Source organism: Rhipicephalus sanguineus, unplaced genomic scaffold, assembly GCF_013339695.2.
Source record: "Rhipicephalus sanguineus isolate Rsan-2018 unplaced genomic scaffold, BIME_Rsan_1.4 Seq305, whole genome shotgun sequence".
NCBI lineage: Eukaryota > Metazoa > Arthropoda > Arachnida > Ixodida > Ixodidae > Rhipicephalus > Rhipicephalus sanguineus.
In genome coordinates this window covers 30,844-45,915 of record NW_023614980.1, presented here as the reverse complement: position 1 = coordinate 45,915, position 15,072 = coordinate 30,844, and the positions used below count along the sequence as shown (strand labels likewise).

Genomic DNA, 15,072 nt, shown 5'->3' with positions numbered 1-15,072 from the left:
CCGGGGGGCGTCACGACGCGCTTTGCGTTTCCCTCTAGTCCGGCCGTGGTGTTCAATCACATTTTAATATGCCGCCGGATGGCGACCAAGTTCTGCGTCCAATATGCGACGCTCTTCTGGCTATCACACCTCGTTCTCTGATTACGCTTTCACCGTTAACTACTACAGCTACCACAAGGGTTTGTTTAATCATTTAACAGGGCCGGATTAACAGTGCGGAGGGCCCGGTTCAAAAAAAATAAGAGGGGCCCCTCCCCCCTCGCCCCGCCCCCTTTCTTTACCGCTTTGTCACCTGGTCATGCTTGAGACTTGATGATTTTTAGATTTAGCTGCAAAGAACACAAGCCATATTTATTCTAAGCCTCCCTGGAGTGTTTAATATCACCTGGGCGTTTTCTTTCTTGCGGAGCACGTGGGAGATTGTCATCGTAATAATTAACTATATCAGAAGACGAAGACGCATGGACAGCATTAAGATTTGTCTGGTTCGTTGGATCATACTGAAAGAAGACTAAACTGTGCGAGAAGTTTAGACGAAAAGAAGGAATGCATACGACACTTAGAAGTGCAGTCCAAGCACCGTGTTTGTTTCTTCCTTGCCAGAGTATTTTCCAGCCATATTGCTCGCATTGTCGTATGACTGGCCACGACAGTCTTGGAAGTTAACTTCAAGATTTTCTAAGAGGTCGAGCGTTCTCTTCGCGAGATCTTCCCCTTTGTGACTGGTTATGGGCAAAAATCCGAGAAAATGTTCTTCAGGCTCATCGTTAGCAACGTTGCGAACGACCACTCTACGTTGATCCTTGTGACTCGAATCAGGTGTAGAATCAACTGAAAGAGAGAAGTACTTGGCACTCGCAACCGCGCAAGTGATTTTTTTTTTTTTTTGGACTTCAGCTCCGAGGGCTTCTACAACCTCTTCCACAATGGTTGAGAGGAGAGGTAGGATGTTTTTCCACGTCCAATGTTCCCAAAGTTCTTTATATGGGCGGCAAGGAAAGGATCAAACTTGGCGATCAGTTCAAGACACCCAAGGAACTTGCCATTTTGAGGAGACCCGAGTAAATCATTGGATCCTCCGAGAGAGAGCCCTCGTTCTGCAAGGAACATTACCACTGCAACTACGCGGCGAAGAACATTTCTCCAGTAAGTTGCCCGTTCCGAGCAGTGCTCTTCAAAGGAGGGAAAAACAGCGCGAATGTTTGGACGAACACAAAAGGGAGACAGACGACGACAGGCGCTGACTTACAACTGATCTTTATTTCTGTGAAGAAGGCACATTTATACCATGTCAGTGTACACACACGTGACTGTTATTAATGTGCTAACATCCCTCTGACATCGACATCACCGCATCACCGCTCTTTAAAGGATCGAATGACCGACGTTCTGAGAGAACGTCGCTTGCACAGGTCAAGCACGCATTGTCTATGACACTCATTTTCCTCGTGTGTCTATAACTTTGCATATGCCTTGTTCCATGAACTGAACCCATCTGGTTCCGAAAATTGGTCCTTTCTTGCTGACATCAGAGTACAGGGAAAGCAATATACAGATCATTTGGAAGGGCTGTGCAGCAGCCATTCGTACAAGACTGCTTCGCCGTTGGTGCGGTGAGCCTAGAACATTTCTTGCTTGAAGTGGCGGTGGTAGCCCTTCGGTGCCGCGTCATTTGGCTGAAAGTACCGCTTCGAGCGAGAGTAATCACCCTGCATGTTTCTAGCATTTTCACAGACATCCTGGGTTTGTGCCACCCAAAAGTTGACAGTGGCTACGCGCAGAGGAAACCAGTCCGCGGGATCCATAGACATGCAAGGACGCTCATGAGGCAATGGCTGATCTGTCTCAGTCGGGCTGCTCGTCCATGGAGAACTGGGCTTCATCGCAGTGTGCGATGAAGTTGGTTCCCCGACCATGCTCGTTGGGGCTGTTGGCTTTGAAGCCATTGAAGAGAGCGCCTCGCTTGCGCCGGCTTCGGAACAAACAGTTTCGCTAAGCGCACGGTCTCACCTTCTCTGGTCACCTTCTCTGGTCTCACTGGCCGACGGATTACTGGCCGAGCTCTTATTGTCACTGGTAAAATAGCTAGAAAGCTTAGGCAGTTTTCCTAAGGTGTCGCTGAGGTGTCTTTTTTTTTTTTCCGTTGCCAAATGGCGCTTTCGAGCGCCAGGGAACTCCTTTTTCCGTGGCATGGTACAGTAACAGAGCCTGCAAGCCAAGTTTATGATCAGTAACTTATTCAAAGTGTGCTTTTCTAGGAATAATTTTTACTAAGAGCGACAATGAAGAATACTCTCAAAACAAATTTATGAGTAACATTACGGTAGTTTAACAAGACAATGAAACGCTACCGAAGAAACCTGATATTGGCGATAAACTCATTGACGAGAGTTTATCGCGTAGTTTGAGTTTCTGCTGCTTCCTGTCTACCGATTACTCTCTCGACATTATCTGGATCTCTCTACAATATGAAGGAAGTGCACAGAACAAGACGATACAGCCGGAATTGACTTTACAATAAGATCTCTATATCATTATGGTTCAGATATCTTCGCAACGGGTTGCATTCTCAAGCGTTCTGGTTCAGGTGAATATTACAGCGATGCTCGCTCATTCCAATGAATGGTCACCGACAGTCTCCAAAGGTGGCAAAAATAAAGCACAAAATGTCCAAGCTTGGCGAAATCGGCCGCTCTGAGTAAGTGAGTAAGAAAAGCTCGTACTTGCTTATTCATAAAATTAGTTGATAAAGACGGAGGCAACACAAGAGCAAATGCACCCACTTAGTCATTGCGTAATAATATATTCGCAATAAACGTATTCAAATGCTAATCCACTGAATAATATTCCCAAGGGTCTCGCAAAGATGTTGGTAGTGCCTCAATCTTTGCAAAGTAAGGAAAATAGAAGCTCTGCAACTCTCGCACGAAACGTGCACACTGTACGCGTTAGCCATCTTAAAGTACCCAAATATAAGAAATGCCTCGGAGTGGATACAGCGCAAGAGAAAACGAGGACAAGAAAGGCGACGCACACAGAGCGCTGACTTACAACACTGACTTACAACACTACAGCGCTCTGTGTGCGTCGCCTTTCTTGTCCTCGTTTTCTCTTGCGCTGTATCCCCTCCGATGTCTAACCAACACGCCCAAGCTTCGATAATAAGAAATGCGCTTGCAGTTTCCAATACTCGCACGAATGTAAATTTTCAAGTCCTTACCTTTAAGGTCAGCGTATCCAATTGTTCTGCAGTGAAAACGACGAGTACAGAGCTCCAGAGCGTGAAGGCGCACGAAATTTCTTTAACCGAAGAATGTGTCATAAGAGCCGTGCTGCCTCGCGGATCGTTGAGCGCCGCAGCGGTGTTATGTGATGTCGAACAAGCTGCGCGCATCCGGTCGGTTCGGAGAAGCATCATGTTCACCTGAGACGCCCGTGGTTGCATGTGCTATGCAGGGCATTGCGTAAAAGAAGTTCAAAAGTGACGCTCAAGCAATTGCGGTGAGGGTCTGCTGGCGGCCAGATAGTGGATATATGTTGTAGATATTTCCTGTGCACAACCTTTACCAAGTGATGGTCTCTTAAGTTTTCCTATATAACCACCAAGCAGGAATTAAGACAGAACGGCAATGCCAGAAGCGAAGAATCAAACCATTACTCCTTCGGAGTCCTTGCATAATGAAGAAGTTCCTTAACATACAAATCTTTCATGGTGCGTTGTTTACACTATAATGAAAGCATAATATAGCATACCTATGGGTCAGCTTCTTACCGGTTATTTTCATTCAGCGCATTAAACGATATTTCAAACAGGAACCACTCTCTATGCACCTTCGCATTGCGTGTTGGACCGTAGCTGCTAAAATCCTCGTCAGGCTGCTCTCTGTGTCCATCTGCTGGATCAGCTCCATCCCTCTACACGATGCATGGTCTTGGGCGAGTAAAAGGTTTTTACCACAGACTGCAGAACTGTGAACTGACTTCAAGATTATGCACGTTATGCAACGAACAACCTCTTAGAAGCTTGTATATTGATTATTGAAATAGATAATCTGTTTCTATCAGGGGAATTCAGCAGGAGGGTTAAACTTTTTCGAACAAAACAACGAAGTCGGCCATTTTTTTCTGGCCCTTGGGGGGCCCCCTACAACCGGAGGGCCCGGTTCAATTGAACCCTTTGAACCCTGGATAATCCGCCCCTGTGTACGTTAGTCGTCGGGATGGAGATGCACCACCAATCATCAAAGTGGGTGCATCCACGTTAAACGGTGCTATAGCTGCCAGACATCATTATACATTGTGCAAACTCTCTTATATCAATGTACAGTAAACGTTCAGTTACTTCTGTAAGGGCACGCTTTACTTTCGTGTTATTCCGATTCCTGTGACGTAGGTATCAACCATCTTTTTTCTTCTTATTTTTTATTTATATGTGCGTACGTATACATTACGGAACATAACGGCGACGGCACAAACCCGCTGGAGTGTCCATATAATTGCTGTCGCGATAAAAATAAAGATTCGTGAAACGTGTGGCCCTGTCAGATAATGAGGTGCGAACTAGCGTATACGAGTTGTGCTGTAGTGCACCTTTCGATTGAGGACTGCGTTTTCTGTTGCACAGCGTCAGCGGACAAGTCGATAATGGCAAAGGAACGGATGGACGTCATTCTATTTCGAACGAAAAGCCTCGGAAAATACTGGAGCTTTGGCATCGACATAGTGGAGGTCAACGGAGAGAACAGGAGGTTTATCATGGTCGAGGTACGTCCTGTGTGTGCCTACAATCAAAGCACGTAATCTACTGTGGAGAGGCGTTCATTGCAAGCGAACAAACTTGTGGCGCGTGTGAGCCATGGTTACTGAAAAGAAAATCAGGCCAAAAATGCATGCTTTGAAGGGGTGTGCGAATATCGAATCGAATTAAAAAGAAAACACCGAATATCAAAAAAGTTTCACAGTCATCATTTTTTACAAGTGCTCATGCAAAATAAATTTCTGTTGTGGAGTGCGGTCGCCCGTATGTTTTTTTTTTTTTTTTTAAGGCGAAAGCCTTACCTGCTCATCAAGCGCGAAAAGTGACCGTCGGCGTCAACACGAACGATGCAAAAAATCGCCATCATGACGTCACAGGGGCCAAAACTTGTGACGTCATAACGTGACGTTACGTGATGACGTAATCACATACCATCGTCGTTCATCCCCGGAAGCAATGTGCTGGAGGGGGGGGGGGGTCGTCGATACAATCGACTGAGAAGGAAAAAAGATGACATCTTAGGCGAGTGTATTTGACACTGTGTGAGTTTTCTTTTTGTTTGTTTGCTTGACGTGCGATATATGAGGGAGCATGTTACCATACTGTGCGCTCGTTTAAGCTGCTACACTAGCGCGCGGTAGTGAAAAGGAGTAGAAATATCAGTTTCTCGTGGAGCCTAACGTATTCGCTGACTGCACCGTGCTATGCCTATCGGTTAATGAGTACTACGCTAACTTTTCGTCGCATGAAACTGCGCCCCTCAGGTTGCCGACGTCACAATGTACCGCGACATGTCTTCCGCCTTTATGGCACGTGCAGGCACCGATCCATCAGTGATTCCAACTTGGGTGCCACTGCGGCGATGCCTTTACCGATAAGCATAGGAAAAGAACGAAGGCGAGACGGTGGCCACCATCCGATAAGTGTCTTCAGCTACCCGCTCGGCAGCGCGTCTGGCGTAGCGCTGTTGTAAGCGCGCTTTTGATATACTCCGACCGTGACTCCGACGTAGGGCTCGTTCACACAGCCGTCAAACGTCCCGTCTCGTCACCGTCACGGCACCGGTTTTCGTCAGGGGAAAGGATTTCCAAGCCGTTTTTTCCTCAAAAACAGGTTGACGCCGAGGTTCAGCGATGCTACGTTTCCGTCGCCGGCACGGGACGGAGCCCCGCCCTTAGAAAGCGGACCAATCAGAAATTAGGAAGCCGGCCTCTAAATATGGCGATTTTACAAAGCAAAAGCTGGCAACGGGGGTGCTGCGCAAAAGAATTGGCTGCGCAAAAGTCACTGTCGTATCCTAATCCACAACTGTGTTCACCAGCCGCGTTTGACACGTGAGTTTGACACGTCTGGCACGCCGTGTTGTTGAGCGAGCTTGTGCGGTGCCACTATGTCCGGCAACGAGAACCGCGAGGGACGTTTTAATGCAGAACTACTCATCGAACTGGGGAGACCTCACAGGTTCCTGTTGATCTTATTTCTCCACGTTTAACCGAGCATGAGAACAGTCGGTCAACGCTGCACAAAAACGTGCTGCTGTCGACACTGCAAGTTGCAACCGCCGTCGTCTGTTCGTACACTACTACGTCGCGTCTGCTGTACGTTTTCTAGATGCGAAGTATCTTTTGCTCGGGGGTATGTAACGCGGCGTGGTAATCCGCACGCACCGTAGTAGTCCGCACTCACACTAGCATGCGCGACTCTCCTCCTTCCCTCTCTCCAACAGCTGCGCGTTACTCTCTGCACTTGTCTACCAGCACCTGCTTGCGCTTCTCCTGCGTTCTCGCTTCTGCTCTCACGGCGCACACGCTACTCTGCTCCTCTAGTTTCCTCTCCTTCAAGTGGTAGAGCGCTGCGCGCGTTCAGTCCAGCGCTTGTCTCGGTTGGCTCCTCTGAAATGCGGGCTCGACATGCCGAAATTCTCTCCTGCGCAGCGCCGCGATGAGGGCCAGCGCATGCGCGTCCCCTCCCCCTCTCTCTCCTCTCCTACGCTGCCTCTCTCTCGCGCGCCTGTCGACGTTCCCCGCACGCCCTGTGAGAATTAACGGCCAGGCTAGTGGTAAGACACGACGCGCGTAGTGTTCCTCTTCGCGTTCCACGACGCGAGGTCGGTAGCATGCCCAGCGATCGCCAACGGAACGCGATCGTGCAAGTGCTCCAGCTCCGCATCGCCTCATGGTCCCCTTTAGCGGGAGATGGTGTAATTTTTGACCTGACGGTGACGCGACGGGTGGTTTGACGGCTGTGTGAACGGGCACGTAGCGTGAGCGCGCGTCACGGCGACGTCACGTCCGGCGACTCCTGCTGGCGCACTCGAACGCGGCCTGTTTCGTGGGTTCCCGACAAGCGGCGCGGCGCGTTTTGACTCCACATGCGCTTCTCCAGGGCCCGTATTTTCAAACGATCACGAAAAAAGATAGTATCGCGTTTGGTGACGTAGAATCTCATGCGTTCAATAACTGATGAAGCCTGTGACGTCATTGTTGCACTCGCTGTTGGTGTTACGAATGTCTCGCAACACAGGATCAGTGAGCGAACCGTACTAGCGCATAGCGACCCCAGCGCAAAGTGAGCTAGAATCCAAGGTATAGGTATGGTGGCTAGCATAACCAAGGCTTCACCGAGACAGAGTGACGTCAGGGCCCCTCCTCTGCTCTTTCCTTCCTCCATGCTCGCGTCTATGCGGGCGGCCATAACCCCAACCCGTTCGCCCTGTTTACGAGAGTACACAAAATATAAAGTTTAAATGGTTTTCGTACCCTGCTTACGACAACTGAAATTTATTTTTATGGTGAGGCCAAGTGACACCGAAATAAAGAGTTGCCGATTTTTTTCGCCACTTCATAAATGCTGGCGCCCACTGGTTTCGAGGCTACTCTTTTACCACCGTGAAATAGTTTGTCGAACGCTGTTTCCAGGGCCCGTATTCTCAAAAGGCGACAATCGCAAAAGTATCGCCTTTGGTGCGCGCTGATTGGCTATTGAGCAAACCGGAAAAGTTAGGGCGCCATCTGGTAATTCCGCCGACGTCAATTTTGCGTCATGGTGCTCGACGGTGCTCTCGACATATTTGCAATAAACGAAGGCACCGTTAACCGTCGGTTCGCGGTGAAGTCTAGCATTTCAGTGACGTAGGCGGTAGCTTCTAGTATTCAATCCTCGGTGGATATACGCAGCATTTTTTACGCTGAAGCTTTCATCGAGCATTACCTTGCGGTGTTATCAGCACTCGTTCTTTGCCAGCGGGTTTTTTTTTTTCGTGATTTGAACGTCCCAGGAACATGAACCGTGCGTTGCTCGCGTGGCTTATCGCGAGCCGGAAACATGTTGAGATCTTGAGACGATGTCGCTGCGGCGGCACGCTACAGATTCTAGGGACCGTACTACAGCTGAACTCTCCGAGTACGCCGTGTTAAACTTTCAACGAAAATACGTTTCACGCTAAGTTGCATTCTTTAAATATTATACTGTGCATTAAATAATCGAACAAAAAAACGTTGAAAGCACTTTCAACACGTCTTATACTTCAAGTAGCCACAGCCAAGCCGGCCAAGCCTGGCCACTGCGTAGAAGCAGCAGCACACGCTCGAAAACGCCGCACTCGGGTTGCTCTGCGCCGTACGGTGCGCTCACTCCTGTGTTTTGAGACATTCGTACTACCAATGGCCAGTTGCAACAATGACGTCACAGGCAAGTGTTTTTTTTACTTATTGAACGCATCAAATTCTACGTCACCAAACGCGATACTATCGCCTTTTGCGATCGTTTGAGAATACGGGCCCAGAAAATACCGCTTCTGAAAAAGAGTTCGCTCTCTGTCGTGTGGCAGCGCGTGGAACTCTTTTTCGAAAAAAGTCTTCTTGCTTAAAAGACTTTTTAGTGTCCGTGTGACGCGCGTATAAGCGCTCTATGAACGACGTCCGCCTTGCTAGGCCTATCCGCTCGGAGTCGTTGCAACGTTTTGTTCCTCGCGAAGGGACAGTTTTATTGACTGTGTTCTTACACAACGAAGCATATGACGGTGCAAAGTGGTTTGTTATGTACTTAATAACGAGGATACAATGTCTTCCGAGCGTAAATGCCGAGGCGCCGGATGTGGGCTGAGCCTGCGCGCTGATTGCTCGTTCGTTACACGTGTCTTTAATCGCCGTGCACCGCTTACCGGATCATCCGACGCCGCCCCCTCAGAAAACTTTCTGCACCTAAAGTGGTTTTGCACTGCCTCCAGCACCGGTGGCATTGCAAGCTTTCTGCTCCTGACCCGGTTTTGCACTGCCTCCGTGATCGGCTCACCTTTTACCAAGCGACGATGTCGTGTAATGACGCCATCATATGACGTCACAGGTTTTGGCGATCTGTGAGGTCATGATGACGTCACCACGTGACGTCATCACGTGATGATTTTTTTTTTGCATCACTCGTGTTGACGCCGCCGACGGTGAATTTTCGCGTTCGATGAGGCATCTAATTGGCTCTCGCCTTAAATAGCGTCGTCCAGCTAGGCTGCTTAGCTCAAGACATGGTTTCAATTCTAGATCACGGCTGCCGTATTTTGATCGAGCCGAAGTGAAAGTTCACCCATGTGCTATACGGTGTGTCTCATTATGGTATCGTGGTTTTGCCACGTAAAACCCCACAGAAAAAAAGTAGAAATATGGGAGAGAGATTAAACTCTCATGCGTACTTGAGGCCGTCGACAGTCCACAAGCTTTTCTTTATTTTGTTGACATCTAATGAGAGACGGTTAAAGAGTTGAACAATACTGTCGTGCTGACTGTTAGTGAGGTCGAAAAAAAAACGTTCTTCGCTACAGAATTCAAGATGTGAAGAGGTTGGCTATACAGATATGACAACGTCGTCATGGTTAGGTACACATTTTAGAGCTTTAGATGAACGCAGAAAGTGAAGAGCGGCAGCCCCGCCGAGGCTTCGCACGTGCTCGAGGGTGACGTCATCGTGGCTGTGAACGGGCAAGACATCGGCCACCTGCCCATCGCCGAGGTGCGGCGGCGGATGCACGAGTGCGGTGACCAGCTAGTGGTGACAGTGCTGTCGTCCAGCGCGTTCAGGCTGCTCGAGTCACGGCGCGACTGGGACCAGATCCTCAAGGCTGCCGGCCAGGACACGCTGCAGTTGCGGCCCATCAAGACCGCCTGCGGTGGAAGCGGCAATTTCGGCTTCAAGGCCTTCGAGGCCAAGGCATGGAACGAGCAAAGGAAGGCGTTCGTGCACTGCCACGTCATCCAGAAGGTCAGTCCCGTATTACAAAGGGTTGCAGCGTCAACAAAGGCCTTGAAAACGCTGTACTAAAATCCGGTAGATCCCACGCACTGTGAGAATCGATGTAATGCGAAGCAGTCAGCCAGGAGCTGCATGCATACATCGCATTGTTTGTCTTTGAGGCAATTGATAAGAATAATCAAGACATTCTTGACATGAATGTCGTTCACTATCGCATGTTTTGTCGTGCATGCGTGACCTGTCATTTATGCTTGTAACACACTCGTGCCATGCTATACCGATTTTGGTATAACCCAGTAAACAGATCGGCCGGAAGCGCATCAAGACAGTATAATGTAAATCGTGTCGTACATGACATGCTTCTCATGATTTGCACGTCACGACCTGTCCTTTACGTTCATCATACACTCTTGCCACGCCATACCAATTTTAGCATAAATCAGATTAGCGAAACGACAGCGGTAGCACTAAGACTATGGCATTTAAATCATGCCGTTCATGACATGCATAGCATTTGAACTGGTATAGCGCATTACGGGGAAGAAGAAACGGCCGAGCAGACCGCTCTGTCCTCTCGTGTCGGTCTGCTCGGCCGTTTCTTCTTCCCCGTAATGCGCTATACCAGTTCAAGTACGACGAACCAACTCGCCCAATCTTCAACACTTGTGGAATGCATAGCACGATTTTCATGTCATGACCTGTCATGTCACGGCATACCAATTTTGGCATACATCTGTGGGAACAGGCAGGCAGATGTGATCCAATGAACGAAACGGCCACGAAAGCACAAAGTTGTAGGCGGATAGATAGATAGATAGATAGATAGATAGATAGATAGATAGATAGATAGATAGATAGATAGATAGATAGATAGATAGATAGATAGATAGATAGATAGATAGATAGATAGATAGATAGATAGATAGATAGATAGATAGATAGATAGATAGATAGATGGATGGATGGATGGATGGATGGATGGATGGATGGATGGATGGATGGATGGATGGATCGATAGATAGATAGATAGATAGATAGATAGATAGATAGATAGATAGATAGATAGATAGATAGATAGATAGATAGATAGATAGATAGATAGATAGATAGATAGATAGATAGATAGATAGATAGATAGATCATATGTATAGCATATGCCCAAGACCAGGCCCATAGCCAGGGGGGGGGCTAGGGCCCCCCGCCCCCGGAATTTTGGTGAAGTATGTGTTTTCACCTAATATAAATAACGAAAATAGGTGCTTTTCTGAAATAGTCAAGGTATTCAGCAAGTGCCTCCCCCCCCCCCCCCCCCCCGAAAAAAATTCCTGGCTACGGGCCTGCCCAAGACACACGTGCAGACTGGAATGGCTATAGACGTGAAATAGTTACGTAATACTCTCTCGAATACTGTATTGCTGGAAGCCGGCTGTACCGTTTAGCATTTGTCGTTTAGATTACGAACACCGACTGACGCTCTCGTTTCTCTTCCTAGCTCATCCGATCGAGCCACCGCAAACAACAATCTCATTATTCGCCGCGAGATCGCACCGTCGCCGCGTTTGTGTGGATAGGCGGTCGGCGGCGCGTATACAAACGTACGCAGCGACGCTTCGCCGTATGCGGTTTGAGTTGATTGTTGGCGAGTAAAGTGCGTTGACTGCAGCTTAATGGTGATATATGTGCCCTCCATTGCCACAGCAATGCACGCAACCGTCCTAACGTACCTGTTAATTGTGAGAGAAGTGCAATCTGCCAATCAATGGGGTACTGACCTTCAGTCACATTCGTGTTTTGCCGTGTGCTCGATGTTTTTTCTTGCTTTATTTGCACGTGTTTAAATTGTGTTTTGCCTATACTACCACAATATAAACTGTATTGCGCGACTGAGCCATTGAAGCATTTACTTCTTGCTCTAGCGGCTACAAAGAAAGAGAACCTGTATTTCTGCGTAATTAGATGAAGTAGAACTCTGTGCACTCTGCTTTTCTGATTGCATGAATACGCGTATTGCTGTAGAAATGCGTGGCTTCAGGTCTTTTTTACCGCTTACCATCCACTGCAGACGCTAGTTCATGCTTTGCGGTATCACAAGGATTTCCAAATCGCCAAAACATCACGAGATGGAGTCACTAAAATTCTGCATTCACACCTCGACATTTAGTACTTTTTTTCGTTTAGGACGACGCCGAATGAACTATGTGACGTGCTTGAACGAGAAAGCGGTACCCACATTGAAATGATTTTGACGAATGGACAGTACGATGGTTAGACCTAGCGCCATACCGACACGGGCGTGTACTCACTTATTAGAGTGCATGCAGTGAAACCTCGGTGATACGATCACAGCTCATACGAATTTCGGGGTGATACGATTTTTTCGTTGGTCCCGGCCAAGGCCCATTGGCTGCAATGTAATGGAGTACGGTTGTTGCGAACCGACTTTCACCCAGCGACGTTTGATACGAACGTACGCTACCGCCCAGGTACGAAGAGGTGCTGTCCGCGCTGTCGCGGAAGACGCGCCAAGCACGTGCGAGCGCGGGAACGCAAGCGTGGGCATGCGCGCCGCACCGCCAAATCATCAGAATCACGGTGTAAGACAAACACTTTTCTTACGGTCAGAATCATAGGCGTGCGCAGGGTTCCCCATCATGGGGGGGGGGGGGTTCATCGCAGCGCCCCCCCCCCACCCTTCTAAGTCAATGTATGGGGCAGATTTTGCGCCCCCCCCCCCCCCCCTGTGCGCACGCCTATGGTCAGAATAAACCTTCAAAAACGCGTCACGGCCTCCGAGATGGTGTGCGCGAATCTTTGAGGCCCTTATGTGCCTCCGTGTGCCTTCGCGTTTAAGTTACAGAGGACATTAGCGCTGCTTTTTTTTTCTAACGCGTCGACGCGGGCTGCTGTCGTTGTACTGTGTTTACAAGTGGCTGCCTCGTGCATCAGACATCATATGAAAGGTGGACGAGGACCGAAAGAAGGCGAGGACGGTCTTGGCGAAGGAGTCCGGCCTCACAACGTCAACATGCGCGACCGTTGAGGTCGCACTTGTGCGGGCATGCACGGCCGTAGATATCCCAAAAGATATCCCCAACACCTCCGCAATTACAAAATCATACCACAGGACCGTGGTTTCGTGCTGGTAGGATTGCCGACATCTAAAAACTTGAATGACAATCATTCAGGGTTCTTCCTGGCGTTGCTGTGGCCCTGAAAAACAATAAATGAAAATGTACGCCAGCTTTCTTTTGTCGCATGCTAATCTTTCATGCTTTCTGGTGATACAAATATTTTTGCTGGTCCCGTGAGATTCGTGAGGCGAAATGCTTATGTATATCGTGTAGGCATACGTACAAGCATTTGATAGTGTGCCAGCACAACGGAATAAGCTGTAATCTGAGGACGCGCATGACGTACGTAGACATGCAAGCACGGTGTGGCTAGCAGACGACGACGGTGTGGCTAACTTTGTTTGCGCCAGGTGGCTTTTTCCCAAAGCAGTGACATAACCCATTTGTGTTCGGCCCTTAGATGACTAAAAAAAAAGTCAAAGTTTCACCGCAACGGCGAAGCAATGAGCAACAAATTGAATTTAACGCGAAGAACGGAAAGCAGATCGAAATTTCCAGCGCGTCGCTCAAGCGCAAAGGACGCTCAAAAAGAACACACACAGGACGAGCGCGAACTATCAAGTGTCACAGCTAGACACTTAAAGCGCGCTGCTAAAAAAAAAGGACGCACGAAACGAACGCACAGGTATACACAGGACGAGCGCGAAATGTCACAGTTGTTACTTCTTTCTGTTTGAAAAGCGCGCTCCTTTCGCAAACGCGATCGCTGCAGCGAGCGAAGTGACCTTCGTACGCTCTGTAACTTCAGCGCGGACATCGCGGCGAAAGCACAAGACATACAAACCACACCCCTCACGAGATAAGCGCGTGCGCAGGTGACCACGTCCTGTAGGGTAAAGTGCACCTTGCAAAATATGAGGTGCGCGCGCATCGCAACGAGCGGGGCGACGACCTTTAGAGCGCGCCCCTCAGGTGGAACGTGTGACCCGAACTCTGGTACCGTGTATTATGGCTACGATCAGGGACCCAGCTCACAAGGACTGGGATCAGAAGATCAAGGAGGTAGGAAGCTACCTAAACACTGCATACAATGCCTCAACAGGGACTAGCCCTTTCAAGCTTTTGCATGGATATCAACCAAGGATGCTGGATGGTGTCCTCAGATGGCTGAACGCAGAGAATAACAGGTGGGTGTGCCCGGAGCAACTTCTAGAGATGGCTCAAAAGAACCTAGCGAGCCAGCAAGAAAGGTAGAAGCAGTACTTCGACAAGCGTCACTTCAGAGCAGACAAGTTGAGCGTTGGAGACATAGTGGTCGTGCGCTGCGTTCCAGAGCACACTGGCATCCCAACAAAAACCCAGAAGAGGTTCAGAGGTGCACTCAATGTGATAGAAGTACTCCCAGCAGACATCTACAGAGTGACCGAGATGAACGGAAGGAAAACGGTCTACTCGACAACCGCCCACATTATCCAACTGAAGAGATGGCGTGGAAGATGCCAGGAACAGTTCGACCAGACAAGCTCCGACGAGGAAGAAAGCGTGCCGAGACGTAGCACACGTGTGTCCAAAAGACCTGCGTATCTTCGGGACTACACCACATGAACTGAGGACAGTTCGCTGCCAGGAATGGCCGAGTGTTAGCGGAATCGAGATGCTATTGGCTGGCAACATGAGCAGAGGGAGGGCGACCCGCGATTGAGGCCGTCGGCGCGTACGTTGTTACTCCTCTTATTTTCTTTTATTTTTTCAGTTAAAGAGTTCTTCGTTTAAAATCTGTGAGTCTGCGAAGAATTCCTTAACACATCCATTCAATTTAGCGTCGTGGAACGCGAAGAGGAACGCTACGCGCGTCGTGTCTTCCCTCTAGCCTGGCCGTTAATTCACGCAGGGCGAGCGGGGAACGCGGTCGACAGCAAGGCGAGAGTTGGGACAGCTATATTTAGGGCCACTTTGTCGTGCGCATCTCGACGGCAGTTTTCAAATTGAAAGAAAACTAGGAGC

General features: G+C 48.9%; 1 protein-coding gene and 1 pseudogene across 1 annotated transcript; both read left to right on the top strand.

The window, feature by feature from the left end:
- Positions 1-4,627: 4,627 nt before the first annotated feature.
- On the top strand, positions 4,628-10,066 carry LOC119376986 (uncharacterized). The gene is made up of 2 exons (XM_037646635.2): positions 4,628-4,764; positions 9,656-10,066. Exons 1-2 carry the CDS (start codon positions 4,645-4,647, stop codon positions 10,064-10,066), a joined length of 531 nt encoding a protein of 176 aa, XP_037502563.1. The 5' UTR covers positions 4,628-4,644.
- A 3,989-nt stretch (positions 10,067-14,055) lies between these two features.
- On the top strand, positions 14,056-14,698 carry LOC119376985 (uncharacterized; annotated as a pseudogene).
- Positions 14,699-15,072: the final 374 nt, after the last annotated feature.